Here is a 22,030-nt window from a genome sequence, read left to right on the forward strand (position 1 = left end):
ATAAAAACTTATGATATGTGAAACTATCACATATCCCCACTAGTTGAGGGGAGCCTGGGAAACTTTTCCTGATCATTCCCTACTAATTCCTTCTCCTTCCAGATGGCAGAATTAAAGGAGCTCTGTGAGACTGTTTGAAAGCCTCTATTCTACCTTGGTGGCTATAACACTAGAGCATGCATCAGAACGATCAGAAAGGCTTGATGATCAGCCAACCCTGACGGACCCAGATGGCTGAAGTCCACCAGTGTCTGATTCAGAAGGCCAGGGGTGAAGCCTGAGAATGTGCATTTCTTAGAAGTTTTCTAGGTAATGCTGATGATCCTGGTCCAGTGACCGCACTTTGAGAACCGCTGCCCTACCATCTCCTCAACACGTTTGCTTAATATAACTAAAACAAGGATCACCTATATTTTACTCCTTTGCAACTAATTTGGAAGTTTTAAAAAATACTTCTATTACAATAGTATCCCCAAAAATTCAAGACATGAAAGCCTATTTGGATTTGAGGATTTTTTTTTCCTACAAAACCGTTTTTAAATCCCAGTGATTTAGCATCATTAATTGAGAACACACTCACCAGGGCATGAGAAGGTTCTGATAAAGTACTATAAAAACATATTTTCCTAAAAGTTCTTTAGGTTCTGTTTGCTTACAGAACAATAAATGTTCCCTGTTTGGAAGTAATCCCTAAATGTTCCCTCTCGTTTAAATTGCATCAGTTCTTAACATACGTGGCACACATATTGTAATCTATGACTGAATGGAGGCCTTTCTGTTCTCAAGGAGAATGGAAGGATGTTATTTTCAGGAACAGTGAGGCTACCTTTCCCATTTTTTTTCTGACTGGCAAAATACTGCAATAAAGTATTGCTCAACTCAGACTGAAACAATTTTTCCATCTGTCAAAATATTTTAAATAGTATCAAGCTGGTATTACTTTGTCAAAACATTTCATCAGAAACAGTATCTAAATTTAAACAAGCAGTTCCTCGAACTATGTAAGTAAGGTGAATAAACTGTCACTGACACGATGTATTTTTTGGGAAATCTGCAGTCTTGTTAGAAAGACCTTGAGGGAAATGGGTGTTTAAACCAAGAATAAATGTGCACTGGGTAGAGAAAAATGAATACTGCATAAAGGGCTGAACATTTCATTGTCCTGGAAATGACATACTTCAATTCTTCCCAACATCATAAAACCACCCCCCGCTTTACAAATAATTCTTCTCAGTCTCAGTAAACCTACAATTTTACAATAAAATATGAATGATACGATTGATGTAGAGACCTCAACAAGCACAAGGACCTTGGGATCTGGAGTTAATGCTAATTCTCTCCTTCTTATCCATGTGACCTGGTACAAGATTTCTGATGTTTCCGGGCCTCAGTTACTACATCTGCCCACACAGGTAAAACCTGCCTTATAATAAGTGGACTTAAGGTGTAGCACTAAGAAGGCATCTGATGGACTCAATTTTCCTGTCTTCATATTCATCCATAAAAACTCAGATTAATCCCCACAATTTGAGTTTAAATTGGGAAACAGTATGAATAAGTGGGAAAATGGCTAGAGATTTTTCATATCAATAATATATATAACTTACATTCTGGACTTATATATTCCCTTCTTCTTTTTGTTATAAATCTAGCACATGAAAAGCACTAACAGAACATTCTTTCCAAGTCGGACCCACCTAAGATATTTCCCCCATAAAGTAGATAATCTCCAATTATCTACAGATGCTACCAAAACTTTTTCACCTTTAAGGAATTTAAATTCACTCTTATGTCTTAAAAGCATGTCACATATCACTTTAGGAGGAAGTATGGTATATTTGTAGCAAACATTACTGTTTGCTGTGAACTCTCCAAAGGTCAACTAACTACAGACCAGTGCTAAACTTTATTCTCATAAGAAAAATTTTCCTTTCTTGTACCTGGTCAAACAAACCTACATGACTATGAATGAAACAAGGTTAAAATAGTCAAGTTTTTTCCTCTTTGATGTTTAAAATATTCTATGTAGGCTTGGTTTTACAAATTTCATATTCTAAGTAATCTAGATTGCCAGAACCAAGTTCACTAGAGGAATTAAGAAGAAGTCTTTAACAATCAAAATTGGTTTACAACACTGTCAAAACGTTTAAACTAGTTGGGAATATAAATGTAAACTAAAGCAAAGTGCTGAAAATTTTACTTAAATTGAGGAACTCAAGCTAAAACACTCCATGGTGTTTCAGCCTACTCACCTTGGTTCAAGTTACCTCCCTTGTTCTAATAGTCTCTCAAGACCCAGAAAGAACCCTTTCACCCCTACTCCAAGTTTTCCTGATCAACCCAGATCATTGTGCCAGCTTCCTTTCCTGAAACTTTAAACAATTACAGCCTTTACTTTTTATTTGTCCTATATCATGTGGTGTATTATGTATGTATCTTATCTTCTCATCTACTAGGCACTCACCTTAGAGATCAGAAACTTTGCTTCTTTGTGTCTTCCACAAGCACAGAACAGAGTTTTGTGTCATTCAAATGGCAACTGATTACTACTTCTCTGTTGACTTACAAACCAGAAAACCTACTGATAAAACGGGAGTCATACCTTATTTAGCTTAGGATTTAGATATGGTTCTTTGGACACATATGGTTTGGCAGAATGAGAGAAGGTAAAAGGACCAGCAAATCTGAATCTTAGCTTTCTGGTTTCTAAGAATCCACTGCTCCAAACCATGTTTCCAGTTTCCGAATTTTTCAAGGTTGGTATAGAATGTAAAGGAAACCAAGAAAATTCATTTCTCTTTTATTCAAACCTAGTATCATTCATCCATTTTCTTATTCAACAATTGTTCATTGAGCACCTGTCATTGTGAGGCATTAGCAGAGCAGACCTGCACATACTGGAGGGAAAATAAGGTTTGTGCTGTGTGGCACTTAAACTTAAAGTTGAGCGTACAAATGAAAGAAGATTGAAAAAATGAGAATTATAAAAAGTGAGGCCATGAAAGAAAAACACAGAGTGCAGCAGAAGAGAATGGCCAGGAGGGAAAGGGGCTACTCAAATGGGGCTGGTCAGGAAAGGCCCTCCTGCCCTAAAGAATAAGCAGGTATATCAGCAAGAAACATCACTTAGAAATTCAGGCTCTTGGGGCGTCTGGGTGTCTCAGTCATTAAGCGTCTGCCTTCGGCTCAGGTCATGATGCCGAGGTCCTGGGATCGAGCCCCACATCGGGCTCCCTGCACAGCAGGAGGCCTGCTTCTCCCTCTCCCACTCCACCTGCTTGTGTTCCCTCTCTCGCTGTCTCTCTGTCAAAAAACAAATAAAATCTTCAAAAAAAAAAAAAGAAAGAAAGAAATTCAGGCTCTTAAATATTCTATCCTATTCCAATAAAATTGAGGACCATGGCAGATTCCCTGCTTGATGAAGACAGATCCCCTAATGGCGGAATATGGAGAAGGGAGTAGGGAGCATACATGAATATCCAGGACAGCATGCTTGATTCTGAAATGTCTTCCATTCAGGACCTCATCCTTCCATTCTGAGAATTCCTCCTGGGGAAGTCACAAAACTTAGATAGGTAAAACTAGATTACCACTCCCTGGCCATTGATATTGACATATGTACTTGAGTTACTAAGTATTAATTTAATACAAACAGGGTAGAAAGTGTAATAGTCCATGGATTTATGGTAAATAATCTAAGATTCAATGATCCGTATTTCCTTTTTTGTCACAGAAAAGCTACTTCTCTTCAACCTTCATGCAGCACTTACATTGTAATAACTTGTCTATGTATGTGTCTTCTAGACTATTAACCTGTTAGATCTGAAGAAAAGGACAGCCTTGAGGTCCCCACAGCATAATCCATTATATCTTACCTATACGAGGTGCTCAATTAGTGTTTGCCAAATGAATTAATAACACTATTAGTATTTAGTTATATATAAGCATTATTAATGCTTAATATTTTCCTGGCACTGTACTAATTGCAGCTGGTACTGCTTACGATTGTGAGCTCTGGAGTCAAACAGCCTAAGCTTAATACCTGAATGTGTCATTACTAGCCCTAGACCTTTGGAAAAGTAATTTACAGTCATCATTCCTCAGAGTTCCCATTCATAAAATCCTGATAATAATGCCTAGCTCAAAGGTTGGTCATGAACATTAAATGACAGGACACACTTAGCATAGTGCCTGATATATTATAAATGCTGAACTTTTTTCTTTTTAAGTCCTACTTATTTAAGTATTCTCTACACCCCACATTAAGTGTATTGAACTCACAACCCCAAGATCAAAAGTCACATGCTCTCCTGACTGAGCCCACCAGGTGCCCCTAAATGCTGAACTTCTACACTCTTACATAATCCCACAATAGTGCCATATAACACATGAGGGCACGGAATCTTTGAGACTCAGATCACATTACTCATGATGGGCAGGGCTCAGATCAACCAAAATCTATGGGACTCCGTATCAGTCAAGGTTTAAGTTAACTTGCTATAAAAAAGAAACCAAAAACTACAGTGGTTTAAACAATAGAGAAGTTTATTTCTCTCTTGTGTAGCCTTCCAGATTGACAGTGCCTTCAGTCCTCTTGCCCTGACATTTCCTAGAAATGGTATGGTTGAAACAGGATCAAAACCATCTGAAGTTCCAGCCAGCAGGAGAGGGAAGGAACACAGAGAGTAACAAACAAATGTCTGAAAGCACAGATCCATCACTCACATTCTGTTCATAAGAACTTAGTCATATGGCCACATACACCTCAAACGGGGACTGAGAATTACAGGGCCTACCTGGTCAGCCATGTGCTCATGTGCAATTTTATTTCCACAGAACAAGGGGGAATGGATTTTAGTATACAGCTAACAATCTCTGCCATGGACTCCCAACCCTATGCTTTTCACAATAAAGAATTTAAGGTCTCATTCCGTAACAACCCCATTGCCATCTCTAAAAATGTAACAGCCTATTATGCCAGCTACTTGACTATGTTACAGTAGGGATACATTTACTACACTCTTAATAATTACACGAGCTCGTGTTCTGCCCTTTCTGTAAAAAACCATCAATCTCTTAATGGCTAATTTATGCTATTGCATCCAGTAAAATTATATGCTTTAAGGAAAAGGCACTGAAGACCAGTTGACAAAAATCACACTTAGTATTATATATGTGGGAAATTAGGATCCCCCATAAAAGTTACTTAACTGAAGTCTTAAATAGTCATAGCTAGTAAATCAGCCAGATAAAGAACCCCAAAAAGAGAAGAGAATGGAACAAACACTTGAACACCCTACCAGTATTCTAGGTGCCTTAATTAATTCAAACAAGTAATTCCTGAGCACTCATTACGCCACAAACACTGTGCATTACTAGAGACCAGACACTGCCTATGCCTTCTAGAAGTTTAGGTTGAACTTTTACATAAATTATTTAATTTTACCTTCACTACCACCTTAACAGAGTAGAATCATAAATGAGGACTCAGAAATGTAGTCAATTTACACATGTCACTCACTAGTTAATGGTATCATGTTAAAACCCAAGTCCCCTTGGCTCCAAGACCAATGCCCTTTCCATGATGTCCTGACTCCTCACTCCAACCACACCACACATATTAGCAATGACTTAACCAAAAACTAACATATCACACACTTAATATCATTATCTGAATTTTTTCTCATTTTCTGACTGAAATGATCCATAAAAACTACATATGCCAAGTGAGTCCCCACTGGAGCCATGATTAGAGAACTGTGCACATGGGCATACGTCACAAGTGGCAATTAAGTGCATAAAATCACCAGCATTGACCCAAGAGTGTAAACAAACAAGCAGACTGGGGAGTATTATTAATCACATGCACACTGTCTACTTAATTGCAGCTTGGGCTCTTCAAAGCTAGAGGAGAAATTTCCACTTAAGGAAATTTCCAACTGATGGTAAGACCTCTGTTTTCAATATCTGAGTATTTTAGATAAATATATGAAAATACGTATGATGTCAAAAGCAGCAGAGTCACCAAATATTTAAATGAATTACTTTGTCAAATATATAAGCAAAAAATACTAAGTTGGAAGATTTATACAAAATCCATTTTCTTTTATACTGTACTTTGTGGTAGTTGAGAAGGAACAGGGAAACACAAGTGTGTTAAGACCTTACCATCTGAGAACACCTACATTATCAAGATAGACCTTTTCCCATTGTATCATTCGATCACCCTCATAATTAAACATAAGTACCTACTTGGGAAATAGGAGTAGGGGCTGGTACTCCTCATTTGAAGGCAAGATTTATTTTGATCTCTTTGCCTCTGTAGCATTAAGTTACAAGTAAAGATATATGGTGATGCATTCTATACACATGTTTATTGTTGTACATTTTATATATAAATTCGTATGTAAATTTATACATTCAAATACAGTAGAAGTCACAGTTTTGGTCCTTTCTACAATTAAATGCTTAGAGAGTAATACAGAAAGAAAGTATTAAGCTGTTTACTATTCCCAGTGGGATACTAAATGAAAACTAAGTAAGTCTCCGGAATAAAATAGAGGATTAAATCAATTTATGCAAAAAAAATCTGTGTCTAGATTGTTTTTTGCTGTAACTACATTCAGTATAAGGTTAAAATAAAGACAACTTCGTGTTCTATTATAAAATTTAACTTCAACTACCATTAACTTGCTCCATCTGAGAATATAAACATTATATCTTCAAATTCCATTTGAGTGAGTTAACTTGAAGGAATATTCTTTTAAGCAACTTTACACAAAATGAGTATTATATGGTCATCAAAATGCACATGCAATAAACGTTTTCTTTTTAAAAATTGCAGTGCAGGAAAAAGCGGTTTCACCTAAACAACAAATATGTTTGAATTTCTTAGCTTCAGTTTTAAAGAAACAAATTAATTTCTTAAACTCTACTTCTTTTTTTGACGGTATTTTTCTCAGCATGGTTCATGAAGAACTGTGTGAGTGCTTCTCTATTAACTAGAATCCATAATTTCAGAGTTTTCAACGGTAGTTTCATAAACATTAGTAAAATGATTGTTGCTCCTAAAAGTAATCTTTTGTCAATTACATACCTGAAATCATATTTGTCTTCCAAAATATGTAAGAATTTTTTTTTCCTAGCAAGCTGTGCCTAGCTTTAATATAACCTTTAGGTTGTGCCAGCTTTAATATAACCTACCTGTCTACTTGGAACAGTTTGTTTTGAATATAGTACAAGAACTTTAAAATTTATATTTATTAAGATATTTATTTAAGATATCTGCAAACTGAAAAACAATCTGTTCTTATGGTATGCCTTACTCTTATTTTGATTAAAAAAAAACCCACATATAATGAACACATTGCTTTATAATCTCTTTTCTACTTAGCATACAGAAAATATTTTATATGTTATTACATATTCTCTTACAGTGGCTTACACAACCTTCTTTTAAAATATCCTTTGGTTCGCTGTGTTTTCTCATTAAAGTATTGGTAAGTCAAAGGAAACCTGATACTTACAGAAGTATGCCTTCCACCAGTTAAAATCAGATCTTTACCCTTGACATTCCATCTGGAGAGACACAGCTCTCAGAGGAGGAAGACTTGACTTTTAGGGTGGTGATACCTGAGTTCCTGGGAAGTTACTTAGTATCTCTTGGGACTTAAAGTATTTTGTTGGCAAAAGTCTAGATAATAAAGAATATCTTACTTGTCAAGAGAGTCTCTTGAGAATCCTTCAAAATTTAACATCTATGACTAAAATATGCAGCTCACTGGAATCAAGCAGGGGAGAAGTGTTTGCTAAGGTGAAGGTGAATGTGGAGGGCTTTCTCTGTGCAGCCTAGAGCCCCGGATGACTGATCCTGCAGACTTTTCTTTACATCAGACCAAGCATGTTTTTCAAGCAAGTAGGAGTTTATTCCTGCCTTCTTGAGCTGGCACCAACCCATTTTTCAAATTGTGTCAGGCCATGCATTTTATTCAGTGACAACCTTTCTTTCTCTAAATCTCTCAAGATGAACACTTTTTTTCCCCTTGACTGTAAAAAATCAAATTATGTCCCCTAATTTGAAGGAAAAGATCTGCAATGGCAGCCAGACCAAAAACACCATTTGTATGCAAAGAGAGCTAAAGTACTGGAAAAGTACCCTTGCCAGGAGAGTGTGGTGTCATTAAACACAGAACTAAATCTGAAGCAGAAGTAGTAGAAAAAAAAATATCTTGAAATGTGATAGGGTCCATTACGCTTCTTGATGAGATTACTTGCCTCTCCAATACATTACCCAAAGGCGCTTACAAAACTGAGGGAATATATTACACTGGAATTATCAGGACTTTCTAAGTAGGTCAAATTTTGAAGCAAAAAAAAACTTCAAATTTTATGCAGTGTTACAAAAAAAAAATTTTAGGAACTGTACAGCGAAGGTGCTAATCACTTTTTAAAGTAATTTCTTTTTAAAAAAACCTCTTACTCCTCCATAAACATTAAATGTACCACTTTAAAATGCAGAGTCACACACCTGAGGCTGTTCTTTCAGTGTCATCTTAATTCAGTTTTTCATAATAAACTGAATTTTAATTATATACATATCTTTATTCATTTGAAACTCTACAAAAGTTTGGCTCTAGAGAAATTCAAAATCTAACCCTTATCATTTTGAACCAGATTCAGTCCTAGCTATAAATATAAAATACTTTTTCTCCTTCTTACTGGGTTTTCATTCATGATGTTATTACAAAACAAGAGTTCCGGTAAATGTTTTCAATAAAATTTTAGTTTTCTTATAGGTAATCCTAAAATAGCAGGTTTACTATTTATGTAACTTTTCATATGGGAATACTGAGACATCTAGCAGCTGTAGCATATGCCCTACACAGCAACATGATTACATAAAAACTGACTTAAAGACCTATTTAATTAACTCAAGTACAAGTTGAGTAGGAAAAAAGTTAACTGCTTTAAAAGTACAAATTTCTTTTGAAAATCATCTCAAGTGGGGTGCCTGGATGGCTTAGTGGTTTAAGCGACCCACTCTTGGTTTCAGCTCAGGTCATGATCTGGGGGTCCAGAGATCGAACCCCCAGGTGAGCCGGCTCTGGCTCAGTGCAGAGTCTGCAGGGGATTCTCTCTGTCCCTCTTCCTCTGCCCTTCCCCCCCACTTCTGCGCATGTGAGAGTTCTCTCTAAAAATAAATAAATCTTTTTTAAAAAATCATCTCAAGTAAGAAAAATGCAAAAATATAGATCTTTTATTTTCTAATCTTATATTGACAGAGATTAAATATGGACCAAAAAAATACTTGTGAAAATAAACAATACTCACATAGACCTGCTTGACTTACATCTGCCATGATACCTGAATAGTCCACCATTAAAGCACCACTTTAGTTGCAAGCAATGAAGCCCCCAATGAAGACACCATCTGGGAGTGAATACATTACGCCAATAATAGTGTATTGTGAATTACTGTGAATAATACAGACTTGACACGTTAGCATCAGTAGCTAGCGGGCCTCTGAGAGAAGGGAATGTAGAACTGTAACATTTAAATTGTATGTGAGGAAGGAAAGAAAGGTGAAATCCCTCAGGTTTAGGCCCTAACAGGTTGGAAGAAGGTTCCATGAAGATTAGAAGACAGAAAAGCTCAAAAGGCAGAGAAGATGTCTTTAAATGATTTTACACATTATTAAGACCAACTTTTTATTTTGAAGAGGAGGAAATTTAGGATCAAAGAAACCAACAAAAAGGGAAATGGTGAACGGCAGCCCTGGAAACAAACTTTGCTGATGTCACCATCTACCTAGCACTGATGTCACTTCCAGGTTTTTGGATAAATACCCTCTCAATCAGAACTAAAAAGTTGTTCCAAGTCATATAAAAATTACAAATCAAACCATATCATATTTACCGTCACAAGAATCTAACCGGGGCGCCTGGGTGGCTCAGTTGGTTAAGCGACTGCCTTCGGCTCAGGTCATGATCCCAGGGTCCTGGGATCGAGTCCCACATCGGGCTCCCGGCTCAGCAGGGAGCCTGCTTCTCCCTCTGACCCTCTCCTCTCTCATGCTGTTTCTCGCTCGCTCGCTCTCTAATAAATAAATAAAATCTTTAAAAAAAAAAAAGAATCTAACCTAGTTTTGAATGTTAATCGACTACAATAAGGCATATTGTAAAGCTAGACAGAGGAAGCATATGGAATAGAAATAAATTGGTAGAGGATTTTAAAATAAAAATAAAAAAGCAACAGGAAAAGTTCATGATTTTTTTTTTCTTAATCCCACCATCATTTGTGGGCATTCCCCAAACTTCATATCCCTTTTGTCCCTACTTTTCTTCCTTTCATGCAGCCTCAACTTGCACCCCACCCTGAAGACTCTCAGATAGCCATCTCCAGTTCTGCCATCTTGACAGTGATTAATCCCTCTCTGGAACTGCCCCAAGAGAGAAACACTTCAGTGTCCCGCTGCCAGAGCCAAGTACAGGTCCACATAACAAACATGGTACTTCACAGCATACAAAATCAATCTCACTCTGTACATTCCTTGTCTCATCCCCTTCTGTGTGTAAAACCTCCATTCTATCACCATGTTTAAAACACTGTCCTTTTGATCTTAGGCTCATCCTTTATCCAGGGATGCAGACAGTCACAAAAGACGTCTACTCCTTTCTAATGATGCCACTGTCCTCACCACATGCCTACATTTCTCAGTCATTGAGCTTATTTTATTCCTTCCACCCTTCCCCTTGACGATCCATCCTAAAGGCATATTTTTTTTTAATTGTGGTAAAAAACAAACAAACAAACCCACACAGCAGATCTACTCTCATAACTTTTAAGTGTCATGTACAGTATTATTGACTATAACTACAATGTTGTACATCAAATCTCTAGAACTTTTTCATCTTGCTTGACTGAAATTTTATACCAGTTGAAGAGCAACTTCCCATTTTTCCCTCCCCATGGCCCCTGGCGACCACCATTACTGCTTTCTTTCTCTGTGAGTTTGACAACTTTACCTAACTTGCATAAATGGAATCAGGCAGAATTTGTCCTTCTGTAACTGGCTCATTTCACTTAGCATAAATTACTTAAGGTTAATCGGTGTTGTATCATATGACAGGATATACTTTCTTATGGCTAAATACTACTCCATTGCATGTTTGCCACATTTTCTCTACTTTGTCTGTTGATGGACACTTAGATTGTTTCCACCTCTTGGCTATTGTGAACTGAATATTGCAGTGAATATAGGAGTGCTAATATTTCTTTAAGATCCGATTTCAACTCTTTTGGATATGTACCCAGAAGCATGACTGGTGCATCATATGGTAGTTCTAGTTTTCATATTTGAGGAACCTGCCTACTGTTTTCCATAGCAGCTGCACCATATTGCACTCCCATCAAAAGGGCATAGGGGCTCCAATTTCTCCACATCCTCACCAACACTTGCTATTTGCTGTTTGTTTTTTTCTTAATGTCCACCTAACAGCTGTGAGGTGATATATCATTGTTTTGACTTGTATTTCCCTGAGAGTTAGCAACAGTGAGCATCTTTTCATACACCTGTTAGCCATCTGTATTGTCTTCTTTGGAGCAACAGCTATTCAAGTCCTTTGCCCGTTTTAATCAGGTTATTTTTTTATGTTTGCCATTGACTTGTAGGCATTTCTTAATTTTTGGGATATTAACTCCTTTTAGGTAAGATACATGGTTCATAAATACTTTCTCCCATTCTGTAAGTTGTCTTTTCATTCTGTTGATGGTTTCCTTTGCTGTGCAAAACCTGTTTATTTTTGCTTTTGCTGCCTGTGCTCTTGGTGTCATATACAAGAAATCACTGCCAAGACTAATGTTATGAAGCTTTTCCTCTGTATTTTTTCCTCGGAGTTTTTTTGTTGCTGTTGTTGTTTGGGTTTTTTTACCTTGTCCAGCTCATTTGCCACTGTAGTGCACTGTCTTTAATGTTGCTATCAGTATTGTTACTCTTTTTATTTTATTATGTTACGTTAGTCACCATACATTACATCATTAGTTTCTGATGTAGTGCTCCATGATTCATTGTTTGCGTATAACACCCAGTGCTCCATTCATTATGTGCCCTCTTTAATACCCATTACCAGGCTAACCCATCCCCCCACCCCCCTCCCCTCTAGAACCCTCAGTTTGTTTCTCAGAGTCCATCGTCTCTCATGGTTCGTCTCCCCCTGGAAGTTTTATAGCTTAAGGTATTAGACTTAAATCTTCAATCCATTTTGAGTTCATCTTTGTGTATGGTGTAAGATGATGGTCTAATTTCATACACACAGGCATATGAAAAGCTCTAATTTTATATCTTATTTAGGTATACATACATGTGTAGCAAAACTTTAACACAAATTCAAGAACAATAAACAAAAATTCAGAATTGTGTTTACCCTTCCGGGGTGGACTGTTACAGAGGAAACAGCACTGATAATGGTTGTATTAGTTTCCGAAGTTGGTTATGTGTACCTAGTATTTCATTATACTTATACATACATATAAACACAATTTTAGATATATGAACTATTTTATAATAAAGTGAAAATTTACTTTTAAAGGGTAAAAAAAGTATCTTTATGCTTTTTTTAAAAAAGTACTTTTTAAAAAAAATGAATCTAATAAGTTTTAAAATTATTTTTTAATTCCAAAACTTCCCTAATAAGCACTTTAGCTTAAGAACTTTACTTAAAAGATTCCAGCTCTGATGTAAGAAGTCTCACATCCATTGGGTGGAGCCCTGCCCTCTATTTCTAACCATGTAGATAAATTCTATTGAAAATTAATTCTACAGAGGCAGTTCATACAAATGCACTTTATTTTTATTTATTCACTTCTTTCTACCAAATCTCACAAAGAAAGCAAAGTTCAAAGATTACTTGCTACACCAACTTACTGAAAATAAGATAATGAACAAAGAGATGCCCACTCTCTTACAGAAAAACTCAAGGCAAGAGCTAGTACTGCCAAATGCCTGGTGGTGGGTGCTGAGCAGGGCTGCATCATCGTCTATGTCCTTTCTCAACCTCAGCACTACTGACATTTTGGGTCAAATAATTCTCTGTTGCGTGAGGTTGTCCTGTGCATTGTTGGATATTTAACAGCATCCCTGGCCTCTTCCCACTAGAAGCCAATAGCACAGTAGTCCCCAGTTGTGACCTTAAAAAGGTCTCCAGGGATTGCCGAATATGTCCAAAGGATAAAATGGCCCCCCACCCAGTTGAAAACCACCGCCCTTTGTGAATGACACACCCTAGAGAGATGTGCCCTCAGCAAGAGCACCCAGCAGCCTTGACAATGGAAATACAAATATGAAAAAAGTGCTAAGTTCAAGCAATTTACACGTTAGGGGAAAACAAATTTAGACCGGCCATGAATAATTTATTATTATTTCCCTGAATACTATACAGCTACATGAAAATAAGGGAAATTATAAATATACTGTCACTTAAAATAACATGACTCATATCTTCACTGATGTATTCAATTAGTCAGTAGTAAAACTGATTAGTCAATATGTCAAAATGCAGTAACTATTTTTTTACATTTTTATTTATTTATTTATTATTTTTTTATTAACATATAATGTATTATTTGTTTCAGGGGTACAGGTCTGTGATTCATCAGTCTTACACAATTTACAGCTCTCACCATAGTACATACCCTCCCCAATGTCCATCACCCAGCCACCCCATCCCTCCCACCCCCCTCCACTCCAGCAACCCTCAGTTTGTTTCCTGAGATTAAGAGTCTCTTATGGTTTGTCTCCCTCTGCAGTTTCATCTTGTTTCAATTTTCCCTCCCTTCCCTTATGATCCTCTGTCTTGTTTCTCAAATTCCTCATATCAGTAAGATCATATACTTGTCTTTCTCTGATTGACTTACTTCACTTAGCATAATACCCTCTAGTTCCATCCACATCATTGCAAATGGCAAGATTTCATTTTTTTGATGGCTGCATAATATTCCATTGTATATACACACCATTTTAAAGATACTAAATTTTCTGCCTATTTATTATGTGCCAATAAGCTCCACATTATTAAACCCCATGACACTTTTTGATAATTTATTAGCTCTTTAATTAGCACTAGATATGAATAACCATTCATTTCTCCTGAATAGTCTTTGTTTTCTATTTTCCATTTTCTCTGGCAGCTATTTATCTATCTCCTTTACTCACCCATTCTCCTCTACCAGCCTTCTAAATTTTGTTGTTTCCTGTGGTTGAGTACTGAGTCCTCAGCTGTTCTCACTTCATACCATCTCCCCAGGTGATCACATCTATTTCCACATCTTCACATACCATCTATGTGCCATCAGTTACCTCCTTGATGTACTCCCTTCAAAGTTCCAAGAGCATTTCAATTGAGATATCCAAGTCTGCTCATCTTCCACTACACCCCATCTTCATATATGACATTTCCTTAGATCCAGCTGCTCATGCCACAGGTTCAGAATTGATATTTTCCTCACCCTTATTTTCACATCTAATTATTTATCAAATCCCATGTGTTATACTGGATCTCTCAGTTCTGTCCATTGCCCTCATCCCCACTGGCAGTACTTACTACAAGTTACCATCATTTCTGGACAAGGCTACTTACTGGAAGAGTTTTCTAACCTGTTTCTTTATGTCTACTCTTGCTTCGTGAGATCCTATTCTCCTCTTTTTAACTAATTTAAAAATAGTATGCAGAGGGCGCCTGGGTGGCTCAGTTGGTTAAGCAACTGCCTTCGGCTCAGGTCATGATCCTGGAGTCCCGGGATCGAGTCCTGCATCGGGCTACCTGCTCAGCAGGGAGTCTGCTTCTCCCTCTCCCACTCCCCCCTCTTGTGCTCTTTCTCTCTCTCACTCTCTCTCTCAAATAAATAAATAAAATCTTTAAAAAAAAATAGTATGCAGATCATGCAGCTTCCAGTGTAAACTTTCAATTATTTCTGATTACACTCAGAATATGCAACTCCCCACCACGACCTACTAGGCTTTGCACATTCTTGATTCTGTTACTTACACCTCCAAGCAACTCTCCCCTTTTAAAATGTTTCAACCATGATGGCCTTTACCCTGTTTCTCAGAGAAGCCAAACTCCTTACCACTTGGCACATGCAGTTCCCTGTGACTTAGAAAGATCTTTCTATGTCATTCAGGCTCATCTTAAAGTGAACCATCTTTTGATAGAGACTTCCCCTGATCCCTCAAACTATATATGGCATGCTATATATCTAGTATGTATCATATCATACAATTCATATAAAACCCCTATGAACTCGATATCATTTTACAGGTAAGGAAATCGAGGCTTAGGAAGGTTATTAAGATACTCCAAATCACAAAGTAAGAGAACTTTTTAAGAGAACATGGCTCTCTGATCTTGGAGCTTGGTCTCTTACTAACACACACACCACCTTTCCCGATGTAGTTAGTCCACTGAAGACAGGATATATTTTATGAACCACAGCTTCATTCACTTCATACAATTTTGTTCATCCACTAGTCTGTAAGCTTTCTGAGGGTAGAAGCTGTGATTATTGATCTCTAAACCTCCAGGGAGGTGATAGTCAAAGTTTGTGATGAAAGAGTCTAAAGAACAAAAGAGAGAGAGACAGAGACAGAGAGAGAGAACTCATCTCAAGGAAAAACAAATGCCTTTTTTATTCAAGACTTTAAATAAAATATTTAATCCCCAAAATAGCAGTGACATAAAAGCAGGGATAAATATTAAAGATTGGAACAGAAAAAGTCGATTTGGCAGCATGAGGGCATTGGTATTCTGTCACTAGTGGGGGTGACCAAAGCCATCAGAAATTACATCAGTGGGGGCATCTGGGTGGTTCAGTCGGTTAAGCGGCTGCCTTCAGCTCAGGTCATGATCCCAGGGTCCTGGGATGGAGCCCCACGTCCAGCTCCCTGCTCAGTGGAGAGCCTGCTTCTCCCTCTACCTCTGTCTGCCACTCTGCCTACCTGTGCTCTCTATCTCTGTTAAATAAATAAATAAATATCTTTTTTAAAAAAATTACATCAGTGCATAAAGAAGGTGACCATGACAAGCAAAATGGCACTTCTGCATCTATCTCTAACCATAGACAGATATGGAAATTTCCAACTCTGAATCCTTTACAAGTTATGAGCGATTGTCCTTATGAGATGAAGACATTAGAGAAAAGAAAACACAGTGATAGAACAATTCTGCAAAACATGGTTTGCAGTCACCAGTACCAACTAGCCTCTTCACTTTCTCAAAATTTAAAAACCCAAGGATGTTTCATAACTAAGATCTTCCCAACTTTACTCCCTCCCCCACCAGCAGTCCCAACTCCATTTATCCCCTACTTGCTCTGCAAAAAGATAGCAGGATTTCAAATCTCTTCCAACGTTTTAGTAAGTAAAGCTTGGCTGATCCTATCAAGATGACAAAAGTTCTGTGGCCAATGAAGGAAAAATAAAGATGAAAGATTGCTGAATGCACCCCGATTGCCTGATAAGAGAAGTCAATTATTTTATATCTGATGTTCTCATTTTTAGCTGGAAATTCTAGCCAGTGTTCCTTTCAGGAAAGGAAAATTTTTTTAAAACACCATTACTCCCCTGGAGGGAAAAAAAAAAAAAATTCTCCGAAGTTGTGAAATTAACCTCTTCCTTCATTCACACATTTGGTTCTATTTTTACAGTTGTAACAGTAATCTAAAAGAAAAAGCACTGAAAGTCAATTCCAGGTTTCTAAAATGTCTGACTGTGCACGACCCAGTTCTCTTCAGCACCTCCCAGAAGATTCAGTCAATCTTTATTTCGGCAGTGCATCAGTGTTTATCATTTGTTTTACAACAGGGCTGCATGTTCTTGAAAATTGATGCAGATGAATTTCACCCATCGTTTACAAAAACTCAAGAGAGACAAATGGCCTTAAAAACTAAATCCGCCAGTGAGGCATGGTTAATTTACTAAAAGAGCATTTCTTTTTTTTCCCTCCTGGTTCAATATTTACTCCCTTACAGTGGTAACCCCACCAGCCTCTTTATTTGTCAAGATTTCTGACAAATTTCCAGCTTATAATTAGGCATTATGAAAAATTCACTGTGGGAAATCTATTGCTAGACAAAAGCCTTTCCATTCAGTTTGCTTTAGAGGAACACTGATGACTTTCATCTTGGGAAGGCTAAGAGCAAAATCATGGATGCATTTTGACTGCATATGTATGAATAAACTGATTTCTTAGGAACAAATGCTCTAAGAAGTGATTAAGTCAGACTGATCTGAAACAAAATCCTGGCTGTCATTTATTAGCTGGGTAATCAAAGGCAAGTTGCTTCATCTCTCTGTGCCTCAGTTTCCTCATCCATAAAGTGAACACAGTAACACTAAATTTCGCGTAGGAATACTAGGGGTATTAAATGAGAAAACCACCCAGTGCCATGCCAGGCACATAGTAAATGCTCAGTCAGTAGCAGTCATTGGTATTTTTATTAATAACACAGAGAAAGAACAGAGTAGGGAAGGTCCTCGCCTCCCAACTTGTGGCCCATCTTCATAATTTCACCATCCTCATTTCTAATGAAAAAAGTATCTAGGCAGCTTGCAGCCCTGGAAGGCCAGGGCAAGCCTAGAGAGTTCTGTCTCTGAGAGAAAGGACAAGAGCTCAGATGTGAAGCAGCCTCCCAGGCCTAGAAGCATTGCCTACACCCAATGACAATACACCTCTTCTCAGGGATGAGAGGAGACCATGACTCTCCCCTCAAATTGACTTCTCCCTGCTCTATGAGCAGAGACAAATTTCTGTTCCCTCTTCCTCAAAGCAAGAGGATGGACAAGACAATTCTCTCTTTTCAGAGAGAATTAATTTGGAGCTGGTGGGTAAGAGCAAGAGTGGGGAATTTTCAGGAGGCCAAGAGCAAGTAAGATGTCTCCATGGACACTTTTCCTGGCCTCACATCATCAAATAATCAAAAGAAAACAATGATCAGCAAACAACCAGGTATGATCAGACACATGTTTAGCTTTCTGTCTAAACAGAGCTCATCCTTCCTATCACTCTAGTCATTTCAGCAAACAGTTGTGGAGCTAATATACAGAGAGCACTCTCTGTTCTCAGCACTTTGCCAAGTCTTTACATGCACGGATGGTCTCATTGTCTCCTATCCTCAAAAAAATCAATACTATCATTTATCTTCATTTTTCAGGTGAGAAACCAAGGTAGAGAAAGATAAGGAACTTCCTCAAAAACACTGGATTGCACGGAACCAAAATTTGACCCAAAGCAGTCTAGCCCCAGAGTCCACAATCTTCACTACTATCCTCTAATCCCATTCCCATTGGCCAAATAACTGGAAAGTTCAACTTGCTTTTTCTGACTCATAATTCAATTTTCTTAAATGATATTTCTCTAAAACTTGTATTACTGAACTGATGGGAGCCTTGAGGAGATTCTCGGCCTCTTTCATTTAATGTTCAGAATTGGCATATTTAAAATATTGCAACCCTACTTGACTAAAGTGGGGAGCATGCCACAGAGGTGTGCATGAAACAGCGTGGACCCTGAGTCCCTACCTCTTGAAGCTGTGTGACAGGGCATGGGCAATCTATGCACTGTGCACTCTACTTCTGCTTGTATTTGAGATTTTCCATAACAGAAAGTTAAAAGCAATACAAATTTAAACCACAGGCAAGATAACTGACGATCTTAAGCCATTTCAGGATCCAGAGGGACATTTGGGTTCAGTAACTCAATGACTCTACTGACAATTACAAAATCTAGATTGCAAGAACTCAGAGTCCAGGAACTTATCTATCAAAAATTATACTAGTACAAGAATCCTCCCTCCTGAGTGTTTTACTCTGACCTATGTGGGACAATGAAGATACTCTAAGAGTTGAATCCTCTGCCCACTCTCACATTTGCTGTTCCTGGAGCTCCTGCTGCTGATCGGAAAACCTTTTGCGTCCCCCTCCTCGTAGCAAGTTTATCTTTCCACAACCTACAAACTACAAAAGACTATTTGCATAATCAAACTTAAAAACTTCCACCCCTTTGTCATTTTTCCATTCTCCTGAAAGAGTAAAAGAAAGAAACTTACCCGTTCTGTTGTACATTCCCTCTTTGCCAATGTGTGCTGTGGTTTCGAAAACTAGCCCAGTCCTTCTGAACTTTTCTGTATCCGTTATAATATTAAAGAGCCACAAGGAAGGGAAGTGGTTAGTCAACTTGCTAATTTTATCAGTCCCTCCCACTGGTTAAGTAGTACCTGATGCTACAGACCCCAAATCAGTTTTCAAGCTCACTTCTCTGCTACAGCACGACTTTATAAAAACAGTCTAACTTGAGGGGAAAGAGAGTGACAATATCTAGTTCGTAGGCATGAGACAGTTAATGAATGAACATTTTATTACTATTAATAAGAAGCCTAACAGACTACAGAAACCAGCTATTTTACAAAATGAGGAGGAGGAAGAGAGAGAACGTCTGTCAGCTCCATACTCTAAGTACACTCTCAGCTGGGTGGGAAGGGGAGTGATTTTTTTAATGCAATCAGAGGACGTGTGGGAAGTAGCTGGTGTTTCATTTGTTGATAAATTTTCTGCCCTGGAATGGAGCCAGTTTACCGGATATAGAAACTTCCACAACTTGGGGCCCTGGCTCGGATGATTCTCTTCCTCTGGAGGTTAGCAATTAAAACATAGGACCAAGGAGCAGACGTGTGCCTCTGGATGAGGGAAAATTAAATAAATGCCTTCTGAAGGAGCTCTGACCTATTTTCTAGTTGTAAATGTCTGTAGTAAATGAAAAGAAAATATAGAACCTAAAGACAGATTTTAATGAAATAAAATAATTCTGATACGACGATCCAACTCCAAAAGGTTGCAATATACAAAACATGGTCACCCCAGAACTCTGCATCACACAATTTTCTGAGCTATTTCAATGTGGCATTTGAATTAAATCTGGAGTACTCACTTTGAAGTATATGTCCCACTGTATCAGGAAAAAGAATTTCTCAAAATCAAAACATTACTGAAGTTCACTCACCCTTGCCTTTGATTGGCTGGGAAAGTGAAAATTTCGGTCCCTTCAGAGAAATTCTAGCAGTCTTTATATAATCACATGTGGTGATGGTGTTGCAAAAAGAGTGAGATTTGGTAAACTAAGGCAAGCTAAGGAAGCTAGCAATTCATTACTATCACTTCTCCTTTCTTAGTATTCCCCCTACTCACCTAATCAAACAAGGAAAGGAAAAACTTTGGAGAGCTATTGAATATATTTTCCACCTCCGTAAGTTTGTTTTCTAACTAGAGCTAAGAAAACGTACTAGGCTGAAGTGAAATACCAGTCATGCCTTGTTCTGAGATGCCAGCTACAATTTCCTTGAAGAGCAACAACCGCACAGTTCTAAGCCCTCAAGGTCCTGTCTTCGTATCTAAGAGGAGGGGCAAAGACCTAAAATCAACATTTCACACCCATGACCCTCTCACTTACATCTGTAGCTTCTGTATCTTCAAGGAAGGAAGAGGAAAAGACACAGAGCTCTTGAGCTAAAAGAAGGGAAGGAAAAATGAAAAAGAATCACTCACTCCTTCTCAAAAAGGAGCCTCCCAGGTTTCTACATTCAGGTGAACTTTCTCAGCCTCTTCCAGAAGCCTTCCTCCTCCATTCAAACATACCAACTAGCCCCCCTCTAAAATCCTAGAGCATATTTCATCATCCTCTCAGTTTAACCATAGGTTATTTCTATGTACTATCTTTCTAGAAGACTGTAAGCCTAATCGGGAGTTAGATACATCCTTGATGCCCACCCAGAACATTAAGCACAAAGCCCCACCTTTAAACCAAGTGTTTTGCAATGCTCTTTTGCTAACCTAAAATGAAACTCATAGATTCTAAATCCAACCTCTATACAGTATATTTTTCAAAATCAATAAAGAGCTCCCACGCATGAATATTTACATGTCATAGAAGTCCTCCAATGCTTGCCCTACTATCCAGTGAGTAAATCCAGATTGAAGAGGTGTAATAAGAAGTCAGTCTTACAAGAAAGGTAGGCAAGTGAAAGACTGGACAGTTGAGTGCACATAAGAATAAAATCTAGTGATAAAACAAGAAACAATAAACCAGACTTACCAGCACATGATTAAGTAAAAGGAAAAATAAGATTAACTGAAGTCCAGATAACATGCTAAGGCAAATTACAGACCACAGACATAAAGAAAACATGAAAAATGATTAATATTCTCTTGCAGGAGCTGAGAACTTTTCCTTATTCATAAAAGATTTTAAAGGAGCATGAACTTTCTTTTTTTCAATACTGAACAAGGAAGCTACAAATGCATACTGATAGAGCTGTGTATGTTGGTTAAAACACCATGAGCCGTGTTGTTGTCAGTGACGTGATTTTCCAAACGGTGAACGATTCATCATAGAGCTTCTAATAATACAATGTGAAATTATATGATAGTTGTAGTCCTAGAAAATTCTGTATACACTAAAATGGAATAAAACAGTTTTTATATGTGCAGCAGATTTTGTTTTTAGGCTCAAATAATTATAAACAGGTGTTTCACCCACTATCCAAAGAAATAACTGAAATGCATGACACAAGAAAAATTTTTCCAGGTGTAGCAATGTCCCTCACATTACAAAACCCTCACATCCACGAGACTGGTCCACTAAATAACTAGAAGCTCCGTGAACATTGTGGCATCCAAAAAACATTCCCACAAGTTTCCAATCCTTGCCTCAGAGACCAGGACAACCTCATTAAAAACCACTACCCTGGGGTGCCTGGGTGGCTCAGTCGTTAAGCGCCTGCCTTCGGCTCAGGTCATGATTCCAGGGTCCTGGGATCGAGCCCCGCATCAGGCTCCCTGCTCGGCGGGAAGCCTGCTTCTCCCTCTCCCACTCCCCCTGCTTGTGTTCCCTCTCTAGCTCTCTCTGTCAAATTAAAAAAAAAAAAATCTTAAAAAAAAAAAAAAAAAACCACTACCCTAAATAATCCACTACTCTTGGCAAACTCA

General features: G+C 37.9%; 1 protein-coding gene across 6 annotated transcripts in view; it reads right to left on the reverse strand.

Moving 5' to 3' along the window:
* HDAC9 (histone deacetylase 9) overlaps positions 1 to 22,030 on the reverse strand; it is a 918,445-nt gene that overhangs the window by 708,391 nt on the left and 188,024 nt on the right. Inside the window, exon 1 of one of the 6 annotated variants that reach the window (XM_054505257.2) lies at positions 19,099 to 21,949. The exons of 3 other annotated variants lie outside the window; for them this stretch is intronic. In XM_054505257.2, coding sequence (XP_054361232.1) covers positions 19,099 to 19,114 — 16 coding nt within the window. In that variant the 5' untranslated portion in view covers positions 19,115 to 21,949. Of the gene's footprint in view, positions 1 to 19,098; positions 21,950 to 22,030 lie in introns of those variants that run through there. 2 more of the 6 variants (XM_054505262.2, XM_054505261.2) reach the window with 2 other exon arrangements.

The sequence above is a fragment of the Mirounga angustirostris genome, unplaced genomic scaffold, assembly GCF_029215605.1.
Source record: "Mirounga angustirostris isolate CCGP_5_RB_7025 unplaced genomic scaffold, mMirAng1.0.hap1 SCAF_12, whole genome shotgun sequence".
Classification (NCBI taxonomy): domain Eukaryota; kingdom Metazoa; phylum Chordata; class Mammalia; order Carnivora; family Phocidae; genus Mirounga; species Mirounga angustirostris.